A 10,652-nucleotide genomic window follows, 5' to 3' on the forward strand; every position below is an offset into this window, starting at 1 on the left:
TATCAAGCAAAGTCGTTATTATATATGTACAACGCTGGTAATATTGCCATCCTTGTATGGAGAACAGTTTCAACTTTTTAACGACAATATTACAATTTTGATATACTATACTGTACACCATGTACGTAATATAATTATTTCTGTTATATTTATTTACATTTTCCTGTCTAAATAATTATATGTAATATGGTTAGAAACATATGAACGGACAATAAATATAAAGCTGAATCCACAATGTGATTAAATGTCGCTACTGCTCGATTTTATTAATCACTATAGTGGATCGTCTTTTTCACCACTTTTTTGATGATCGAAGATTATTTTATTTTGTTGTTTTTGAATAAGCGCTGTATTGTTTTGACAATTTTAATAAAATGGTAAGAGTAAAAACTAATGACATATTGTGAAGTAATTTTATTGTTGATATATTAATATTTGTATTAATATATTCCTAATATTTCTTTATTTTTTTTACTGAATTAATATTGTTTTGTGATTTATAACTGTATATACAATGTCAAGAATGTGTGTATATATATGTGCACGTGTTTCATCATAATTTCATCAGAAGTGAAATAAATAGTTATGACTTTCCAAATATTGTTATTTATGAAGAGAAGAAAAAAGAAGAAGAAAATATTTCAATCACCTTTATTTTCAATATCTAACGTTTTTTTCAATGTATTTGAGATTATGAGGATACGTATAATTACTTAAAGTATATGTAAATTAACATGACATTTTTTAATGACCAATTGTTTTACGTTTGATAAAAAACGGAATTTATAGAATGTATTCTTATTAGTAATTGATATTTTTAGGCTTCTACACTTGTTGCAGCAGGCATTGGCCTTGCTGTAGTGGGTTTTACTGGGCGTTATATACTTAAAAGAATGCCGCAATTATCTCAAAAGATGGCAGAAGCTTATAAAAATGTACCAAAATTAAATTCACAGGTAAACTCCTAATTGTTAAGTTTATACAAATGTTTCAATAGATTTAATGGAACGTGTCATTGTAGACATTAGCAAATAGTAAATATTACAAAGGAGGTTTTGAGTCTAAAATGACTCGACGGGAAGCTAGTTTAATATTGGATGTATCACCAACTGCAAGTAAATTGAAAGTAAAACAACAATTTAAGAAAATTATGTCTGTAAATCATCCAGATAGAGGTGGATCTCCATATATTGCTGCAAAAATTAATGAAGCAAAAGATTTACTAGAAAAATGATTTATATATAGATAAATGTATAAGTATAGATAGTTTATATGAAATTTGTTTGCATCTAGCCCCGTGATTGTAATTTGAATAAGTAAATCTATATGTGTATATATATATAGATATTTAATAAGATATTGAATCTGTATTTTATTTAACTTATAATAAAGTTATTTATACATAATAATGGTTCATTTCTAATTTTGATGCTGATTGAACTAAAAATTATATTGATAAAAATATTTAACACGTGATCTTCATACAATTAATATATTACAATTTTATAAAATTAGTATTCCGTTTTCTTTGTATTTATAAATAAAAAATGTATAAAGAATCTTATAAATTAATCTAAATCAATGTAATAATAGATTACTGGTATGCTATTCTTTGCTTTTATATTTACAGGAATACTGTAGATGCAACGTTATTAATAATCTTATACCGTACATTCGTTTTTTCGGAATTACAATAAAATAATATATTGACTAGAATCTTTCAGTAGGTAAAGTCTCGTTACTAGTACTATCGTCCTAATTTATTCTCCTTTTGTTGTTCCAAACGTTGTCGTGATATTTTTGTTCTTAGTTTAATAATTGTGCTACCAGGCAGTGATCCAGGTACTTTAAATATACTCTAGTAAAAGAAAATAAAATATTTCATAGCAATTATTTGATTAGGTTTGTTAAAATACGTTTATTTTCTTAATAAAAAATTAAAAAATGCTTTATTTACCTGCATAAAGTCATGACATTTTAAAACAATACTGTCTTTTGTTATTTCTTTAAAGCATTCTGCTAATGTTGTAAAATCTTGACAAGCAAGCAAGTTGCATTTGTTCCTTTTTATGAGAGTTAATGCAACCCGAAATATAATTTTACTGCCTTCATAAAAAAGGCAATCCCATATACGCAGCGTAGTCTGCCAAGTTGTAAATATTTTATTCAATACTTCTATAGTATATGGCAATCCAAACAGGTATTAATTCAAAATGTTAAACTAATGCATGAATCAACTGTGTACACACCACATACAATAATGTTAAAAGACAGCAAAACATAAATTGTGCAAATTTTATCTTTAAAAAACATATATAATCAACTTTACCTCAATTGGCAATACTTCTGCAAATAAGCACACAAACCACTTCGTTGTAATGACTGGCCAAGGTAAGCCTATATTCGTTACATGTTGGTAAATATCTGGCATTTTTATTCTAAAATAATAACGATGATGCCATTACATGTATAATTTGCATATTTGTATTAAAAGTTAAAAAAATTTACTTGACTAATTCTGCAAGCACATCGATATCTGTAAGGAGGCCATCCATTGTTGGAGTATAATAATCAGGTAAAATTTTTTCTATTAGGACTTTTAACAACCAAAAGGCTGTTTCTTCGCTTTTTGTAACAAGCAATAGTAATCCTGCTATATAATTCAAGCCCTAAAAAAAAATATGAAGAAATCTTTTATATAAATTGTATCAAAAATATGGATGTATAATAAAATTATAATAATAAAAATTAAAATAAATTTAACATACTTGACAATATCCTACTGTTTTATTCTGATGAGCAAATGCTAATAGAATATTATATAATTGATACTGTTGATTTTCTGTATTATTAAAAAATATATTATCAGGAAAAGTTCTTGGTAAATCAGTTTTAATAACATCTGCAACTTGTTTATTATGTGGAGGTTGTAGTAGCTTCTGATAAAGATCAGGATCTGCATTTTTTAATTCTTCTCCTCCACTGACAGAAAGCCATACCTTTTAAAATGAAATTTTTTCTTTGTATGTTTATAAAATGAATTAAAATGTAAATTTTATACTTACTAATCCTCTATGTTCTCCTGGTATACCTTTACGAACATATCTCTTTATTGTAATATTACGTTGTAATGATTTTCCTTCTCCAATGATTTCAGACCACTTTTTTGCTCTTTTTGCAAGTACTTTGAGGTATTCTGAGATAAAATCTTCATAAGTTTCATAGTCAAAATCTTGAGGTCTTTCAAAGCCATATTCATCCACATTACTAATAAATATATGTACATATATAATAACAAATTTGTTTTTGAAACATAAAATTAAGAAATTTTATAAGATTGTAATTAAAAGAAATACATCCTATAAATACTACTCATTCTTTTCATGTCACTAAATTAGATTGTATTCATAAAAACATAACCTCACTTAAGTCGAAACAAAAATAAAAAATATGACTATTATCTGTATTATATTAATTATGTCATTCATAGTCTAAGTATATATGTCTATAATAAAAAAAGGTATTACAACATAATTAAGAAATAATATAAAATTTATAATACCTTACCTAAAACATGAACTTGCCATACCCCACGCAAGACGATGCTGACATATGATTTCTGCCGAATATAGGGTGGTCAGTAAACATTTTTCAATTTTAAATTTATTGTGCGACAACATAATTAAAATATGTTTGCATTAATGGTGCACTGTATTAACGAATATTTTCTTTCTTATCTATTCTTATTATGTAATAAAGAATTATTTTGTATTAATATTATAAGTACGACGATTAAAATATTTTTATTTTAATTTTTAACAGGTTCAAAGGTTAATGATTTATAATATGATTGTGTATTTTTTATCTGTTTTTAGAATAATATAGACTTATATATCTCATCTAAATTACAGTTAAACATACATCTAATTCTATAAGGCTCATATTGTAGATAGTGGAAACATAAATAATATTTGATAAACACATAATTGTCGGTAGACCACATTTAAATATTAATCTATAAATTTTACAATATTACAATACATTTATAACTTAAAATAAAGTAATAATGATAAAATATTTTTGAAAAAGTAAGATCGATTTGCTGGATAATCACTCACAATCGAGAAATCTAGTCGATAATAGATTTACTAGTTCAACATTTGCGCAAGCGTAGTTAATTGATGGAAAATTATTTTTGATATTCAAATAAAAGATTGATACACGTATTTTGATATCACGGTATATACATAAATGATATTTTATCTATTTTTAATATATCTGATAATGAATATATTAACTTATTTATATACATTATAGCATTTACAGCTGCTATATTGTATAAATATATTATTGCTTTTACTCAAATTTAAATAGATGATAAAGAAAATTTGATGAATGTATCCTAGTTTCTACGGTACTGAGCGCACGTGTTTCTTGCATACGATGTTGGCGACGCATGTGCAAGAAATCCTTTTCAAGGGACAAATTCCTCAGTCTGGCAAGAGTGGTCGATACTCGATATTACGGTACCACATGGTAACGGAGATAAAATGGCGTTAACTGTTCCTTGTGTCGCTGGTAAGAATTTTCATATTGTTTTTATTGATAATTTTCTTACTTTAACATCAAATTTTTACTGGTATTTTTTTCTAAATGATATTAGCATGCATAGAATATACATCTATCCATGATATGCTTCACAAGTTTCGTATTACACTATATCTGATTGCACAAAAATGCGTCATGTGGCATTGTATTACTGGAACACATTTATGATTAAAAAAATGCGTCATGTGGTACCTCGTTATCAGAATGCATTTATTATTAAATGTATTTACATATATAGTTATTTCCGACAATTTCATTTAATTTCATAAATAATTCGTGGATATTTAAATTTATCCTGGATTAGGAATATATGTTAATAACTTTTTTATTTTAAGATATACATAATATTTTTCATGTTATACGTTTACTACTATTAAAATTATTCATGCGTTAAATGTAATAAATAGTTTAATAATGAAAAAGGAACTTAGAATATTTTAATGTGATTTTCTATAGTGAGAGGTTCCATTGGAATCAGCTTAGGACAAGGCCCACCATCGTATGAACCAGTAAAGTCATTTCCTAAAGATGACAGTAAAACATGTAAAGCAATGATTTTTAGCCCAGAGGGAAGTTATTTTGCATGGGTCAATGGAGTAACTACCAAGATTTTACATTGTTCTACATGGAAAATTATTACAGAAATCAAAAGGCCCAAAATTTCTGCGATTCAGTTCTCTACTCGAAGCACATATTTTATGACATGGGAACCATTCATTGGTATTATATTAATTTTATATTATTTATTTTTAGTTATTTTTATATGTTATATATCTTATTTATATATTTAACTTTATCTCACTGACTTTATTACTTTGTAGTAAATTAGATGAATATAAAATTTTTTAACATATATTTTATTTGCATTATATTTCAATATTCTGAATATGGAAATGATACTTATATTATTAATTTGTATATTGCAGCGACAACATCAAATCCTCAAGGAACACCAAATCTTCACATATGGAGATCAGAGACTGGAGAACTGGTGAAGAGTTTTATACAGAAAAAACAATCAGACTGGTAATGTATTACATACTTATTTTATTTTTAACTAAAATTTATATTAAATTCATCAATTATTGCAAACTATTTATTTCTTTTTATCTTTTAACATTGTGTGATCTATGTGATCAGAAAGATACAGTTTTAATAAATATTTCATATTTTAATGGCATTCACAATGTTTAAATTTTATAGAAATCTTATATTTATTACCAAAAAACTATTCACTTTTTTAAGATAAACATAAACAATAGGTAGAACTTATTTTCCTTATATCTACCTAGGGAACCTCAATGGACAAGCGATGAAAAGATCTGTGGGCTATTAGTTGGTGCAGATGTCATTCTATATGAGGATGTCAATTTTAACAAAATTATGTACAGAATAAATGTAGCCAAAGTTGCTAGATTTAGTATATCACCAAGTAATACTCCATACTATATTCTCTGTTATATGCCGGGTAATTAAATTTTGTTGTGTATTTATTTAATTTTAAATTAAACAAATGCATGTATATTATATTAAGGTACTTATATGTGGAGAGTATACTAGTTTCTTAGTTGTTATCATGTAACCATACTAGTTTATTAGTTGTTAAACATCAGTGCTTCATAAAAACTAAGAGAAGTCATACAAATTTCAATATAACAAACAAAATGATTTAAAAATGATAATTAGCAATTCCGTTTGGTTGATTAAAACATATAATATTTATTAGTAATATAGTTCAAGCATAAATCATATAAAAAATTGGCATATTTTATGAAATACTTTTTTATTTCAGTTTCTCTCATTATGAAGCAAATATGTGTGGCAAGCATGTAATACACAAATGGAATGAAGATTATAAGATAATTATATCTGTATAGAATACTTTAATATTTTAAAGAAGTACTACAGAATATTAAAACATAATGGTATTTTGCAAAATATACAAGTATGAATATATAATCAGGATCAACATTAATGGGAAATATTCCTGATTATTGCATGCTCATTTTTATATGTAAGTACTTTCATAAAGTTTTAGGGATTCATAAAGTTTATTTAACAGGTAATTATTTTTTGTTTCAATATACTTGCGATTCTTAGGTGTCTATAAATGAAATTTGGAATTGCAGTAAATTTAATATCATATCTTAATAAGACGAATAAATACTCTCCACATTAAATACCAAATTATTAATTACACCATTACATGTAAAGTACTATGCTACTATTACAATCTAGCTAATAATTTATTTTTTATAACCAGTATTATTACGTTACAGGAAAATCGGATCAGCCATCATTTGGTAGGCTATTTCAATATCCGAAGTTCGAATCCACACAAGCTTTAGCAAACAAAAGTTTCTTCCAGGTATTATATTATTATAAAATTCATACATATGTATTTAAGTACACAAGATTCTTTAATTTCTATTTTCAGGCGGACAGAGTAAACATTTATTGGAATAATAATGGAACAAGCGTTTTATTAATGACGAGCACAGAGGTTGACAAAACAGGCGCTTCATATTATGGAAAACAAACTTTACACTATCTTAGTACAAAAGGAGAAACTTCTATGGTTATGCTTAGTACGTTATGATCTATTAATTATTATTGTTTTTATTTATGAAATAATACTTTTTCTTGTCTCCAAAACGTAATTTTTTATTTTTCTTAATTAGGTAATAAGGGCCCTATACATGCTGTTCAGTGGTCTCCTAAAAATAATGAATTCTGTGTTATATATGATTTTATGCCAGCTAAAGCTACACTATTTAATCTTAAGTGTGAACCAATATTTGAATTTGGTGCTTTGCATCGGAATAGCATTTATTACAATCCTCAAGGGAACAATATCCTTTAATTACTTTAAAATACTACTAAAATAACTTTAAATGACTTGTTTATTTAGTTCTTTTTTTATTTATTAAGAACTGTATTTTCTTAACCACTTTGCACTTCTAATTTTGACGGGATTTGGCAATCTCCGTGGTGGTATCGAGTTATGGGACGTAGCTAACAGAAAACTAATTGCTAAAACTGAAGCTCCTGATACAACGCTTCTTCAATGGTCGCCGGATGGAGAACATTTCATGACTGCAACTACCGCACCTAGACTTCGAATGGGGAATGGGTAAATCTTTTATATTTTTGTGCGATTTCGATAATTATATGTTAATTTATATCCGATAAATATTTCATATTTAGATTTAAGATTTGGCATTATACCGGAACTTTATTATACGAACGACCATGGAATGAACAAGAAGAACTTTGGGAAGTATTATGGCAAACCTTTCCACCAGGAACGTTTCCAGAAAAACCGATTAGTTATAAAGCTGTTGAAGGTATTGCTCCTAGTCAACCACAAGGTAAGAGTTCTTCATAATGTTCCTTAGAACAATAGAACTACTACATTAGTCGACATTATCTTTTAATATTAGAGTTTCATTTCATTTGCAGCATCAAAACAAGTGTATCGACCACCTTCTGCCAGAGGGGAAACTATTAGTTTTAAATTACGCGATGATGAAATGTTCAAAGATAAGAAAAAAGGTTCAAAGCGTTAGATAAATTTAAAAGCGAAGAATTATAGATACAAAATAGGTATTTTATTTTACATGTATCCAATATTTGTTGTAGCTATAACAAAAGCAAAGAAGAAAGCAAAGAAAGGTACAAAGAAATCGGAATCTTTAGCATCTTCTCAATCAAACAATCCAAGTACAAATGGACAAGTTACTACAAGTACAGAAAGTCAGAATTTAAATACAAATGTTCCTGAATGTGATAATTTGGAGAGGAGTAAGAAAATTAAAAAAATTAAAAGCGTAAGAATCTCTGTTACTAATACTTCAGTAATAAAATAAAATTTATTTAGCTGTTTATTATTCCTCATTTTTTACAGAAACTAGAGCAGATTTCAAAATTGAAGGAACTGCTAGTAGCTGGAAAGCAATTAGAAATCAATCAATTAGACAAGATCAAGAAAGAAGCTGATTTAATGAAGGAACTTGAAGAGCTTGCTTTATGATGAACATTTCAAATTATGGATATGTATGCGGTTTAAAAAAAAAAGTCTAAATATTTCTTTTAATAACGGAAAATGATCTCGGTCTCTCACATACGATATCGCACGTACGGAAGTTACGTTTGGCTGTACATAAAATTTTCATTCTGAAGAGGTAGCGGGAACAAACTAAATTTTGAAAGTGGATGGAATAGGTTTCCATGTCTCTCATTGAAGATATTAAGATTTAAAAATATAAGTTTTTTTTTGAGCGATGATAATGAAATTGAAATGGTCCATCGCTAAATCCTTCCTTTGATACTTGGGAATGAAACCATTTTTTTTCTTTCTTAATGGGTTCTTTATTCTAAGTAATATTTCGAAATAACATTGAAGAATGGGCATTGAAGATTGGAAAACAGTCCAATGACGACCAAGCTTCCTTATCATATAGCCCTGTATACCAATGTTGCATTACAAGACACTTCAGTAATCTTCTTGATATTACATTTGATAAATAAAAAATTGTACAGGGTGAATCATATTATCTTGGAATTACTTTGAAATGTGACTCGCAATAGCGATTTACCCAGTATAAAATGCATAATATATATATGTGATGGAAAATGTGAGGTGGAAAAGAAAAATGGTATGATTATAAAACCGAATGCACATAAAATTTGTTCCTGGAGACAGGTGCTGTCATTTCACTTTTTATGTTTATAAATTATTGCGCACTATTCCATTTTTGTTTTTATCAATCTCTTTATGAAAATTTAGCGAGGGTTAGATATAGACATATCATTTTGTGATTTCATAATTATTACACTCATTTCATGAGTATTGCACTAGTATTTCCTGACAACTTTTCGTTCTTATACATACTTTTGTTTTGTGCCTTACATTATATGTTTAAGATTCAGATTTTATATTTTTCTTGCTGTCAAAGCTTATAAGACTGGTCAGATTAAAAATACTATTACGTGGCACAGTGTAACAAATAAATGAAAGAAAACTGCCAAAAAATTACCAACTATATTCCACGACTAAAGGAACATTTTTAAGTAATAAAGAAAATATAGCTTTTTGAATTAGTTGATTTTTTAAAGTGCTGTTCTTCAATGATGTTCAAAGTTACCTTCGCTTATTTTTCAGATTGTTGTATGAGCATTCAACAACAATCTGTGTTCTGTAACAATATAATAGTTGTTGAATTACTTGTTTTAATTTAATATTTACTAATATTGAGATTTTTAGGTTTATCTGAGCAATCAGAGAATTTGTACGATATAGATTGTACAAGTCAATAGACAAAAGAACATTTCTTTTACCTTGTTTCCATTTCTTTTGCTATAATAATGAATAAAAGTTAAATACAATTGGGAAAACCTATAGTACAATGTGTGATTACGTCGAATTTTTATAAAATTCGTGAAATTATAACTAAAAATTATGTATCATTATTTCTGACATGTACATTGAATCATATACATATAAATTACCGATTAATTAACAAGTGATGGGTATCTCATACAATGAATTACATAAAAAAAAAAAATCACAATCGCCAATGTTGTGTATACTTACGTGAAATTTATGAAAATAAATTATTAAAAACAACAGATGTCAACGATATGTAATATATTTTTATGAAATTGTATTTTTCCTGTATTACAATATATACGCATGTAATTCTCGATAAAAATTTTCATTTAAATTTATTAATCCGTTTAAATTATATCATGTGTATAGATTACTATTTGAATCGACGTGATATTAGAAAAAAGATTTGTTTGTATTGAAATAGTATTAAATTTTTTAAAACAAGTAAAACAATAGGGGGTTGAAAAATTCGTACATATTCACATGAATTTCTACATAGACAACAAAAAATAAATCACAGGAAACTAGCTATTTATAGGAAGAAGAGTTTTTGGAAAAAAGAGTTTTTTTCGATTAAAAAAACAAAGAAATAAAGGAAGTACGGCCGAAATATGGCTATAATAAGGGCGGCAAGACAATACGGGGTTGAAAA

The 10,652-nt window shown here is 26.9% G+C and overlaps 3 protein-coding genes across 3 annotated transcripts; 2 read left to right on the forward strand and 1 right to left on the reverse strand.

Annotated features, from left to right (window-relative positions):
• Nucleotides 1-231: 231 nt before the first annotated feature.
• On the forward strand, nucleotides 232-1,410 carry LOC138186504 (mitochondrial import inner membrane translocase subunit TIM14). Its single transcript, XM_069126451.1, has 4 exons — nucleotides 232-377; nucleotides 822-956; nucleotides 1,022-1,316; nucleotides 1,368-1,410. The coding sequence occupies exons 1-3, from the start codon at nucleotides 375-377 to the stop codon at nucleotides 1,232-1,234; spliced, it is 351 nt and encodes a 116-aa protein (XP_068982552.1). The 5' UTR covers nucleotides 232-374; the 3' UTR covers nucleotides 1,235-1,316; nucleotides 1,368-1,410.
• Nucleotides 1,411-1,670: 260 nt separating this feature from the next.
• LOC138186497 (growth hormone-regulated TBC protein 1) lies at nucleotides 1,671-3,728 on the reverse strand. Its single transcript, XM_069126442.1, has 7 exons — nucleotides 3,568-3,728; nucleotides 3,066-3,267; nucleotides 2,769-2,999; nucleotides 2,509-2,669; nucleotides 2,330-2,438; nucleotides 1,958-2,143; nucleotides 1,671-1,858 (listed from the first exon to the last, which is right to left on the reverse strand). Exons 1-7 carry the CDS (start codon nucleotides 3,678-3,680, stop codon nucleotides 1,748-1,750), a joined length of 1,113 nt encoding a protein of 370 aa, XP_068982543.1. The 5' UTR covers nucleotides 3,681-3,728; the 3' UTR covers nucleotides 1,671-1,747.
• Nucleotides 3,729-4,423: 695 nt separating this feature from the next.
• eIF2A (eukaryotic translation initiation factor 2A) lies at nucleotides 4,424-10,237 on the forward strand. The gene is made up of 12 exons (XM_069126435.1): nucleotides 4,424-4,578; nucleotides 5,065-5,328; nucleotides 5,535-5,634; nucleotides 5,901-6,076; nucleotides 6,888-6,976; nucleotides 7,046-7,196; nucleotides 7,290-7,460; nucleotides 7,567-7,741; nucleotides 7,816-7,979; nucleotides 8,071-8,163; nucleotides 8,251-8,438; nucleotides 8,516-10,237. Exons 1-12 carry the CDS (start codon nucleotides 4,551-4,553, stop codon nucleotides 8,639-8,641), a joined length of 1,725 nt encoding a protein of 574 aa, XP_068982536.1. The 5' UTR covers nucleotides 4,424-4,550; the 3' UTR covers nucleotides 8,642-10,237.
• The last annotated feature ends 415 nt before the right edge of the window (nucleotides 10,238-10,652 follow it).

The sequence above is a fragment of the Bombus flavifrons genome, chromosome 13, assembly GCF_040668555.2.
Source record: "Bombus flavifrons isolate JBK064 chromosome 13, iyBomFlav1_principal, whole genome shotgun sequence".
NCBI lineage: Eukaryota > Metazoa > Arthropoda > Insecta > Hymenoptera > Apidae > Bombus > Bombus flavifrons.

What these genes read in the sequence shown, in the direction of transcription:
- LOC138186497 (XM_069126442.1), bottom strand. Translation starts at nt 3,680, where the DNA reads ATGTTGTCGCACAATAAATTTAAAATTGAAAAATGTTTACTGACCACC. An exon ending in GTGCTTGCAGAATTAGTCAA is followed by an intron (nt 2,439 to 2,508) that starts GTAAATTTTTTT and finishes TTATTATTTTAG; the next exon opens with AATAAAAATGCCAGATATTT. An exon ending in CAGAAGTATTGCCAATTGAG is followed by an intron (nt 2,144 to 2,329) that starts GTAAAGTTGATT and finishes ACAACTTGGCAG; the next exon opens with ACTACGCTGCGTATATGGGA.
- eIF2A (XM_069126435.1), top strand. Translation starts at nt 4,551, where the DNA reads ATGGCGTTAACTGTTCCTTGTGTCGCTG. An exon ending in GACATGGGAACCATTCATTG is followed by an intron (nt 5,329 to 5,534) that starts GTATTATATTAA and finishes TGTATATTGCAG; the next exon opens with CGACAACATCAAATCCTCAA. An exon ending in CAAACAAAAGTTTCTTCCAG is followed by an intron (nt 6,977 to 7,045) that starts GTATTATATTAT and finishes TTCTATTTTCAG; the next exon opens with GCGGACAGAGTAAACATTTA.
- LOC138186504 (XM_069126451.1), top strand. An exon ending in TACCAAAATTAAATTCACAG is followed by an intron (nt 957 to 1,021) that starts GTAAACTCCTAA and finishes GTGTCATTGTAG; the next exon opens with ACATTAGCAAATAGTAAATA.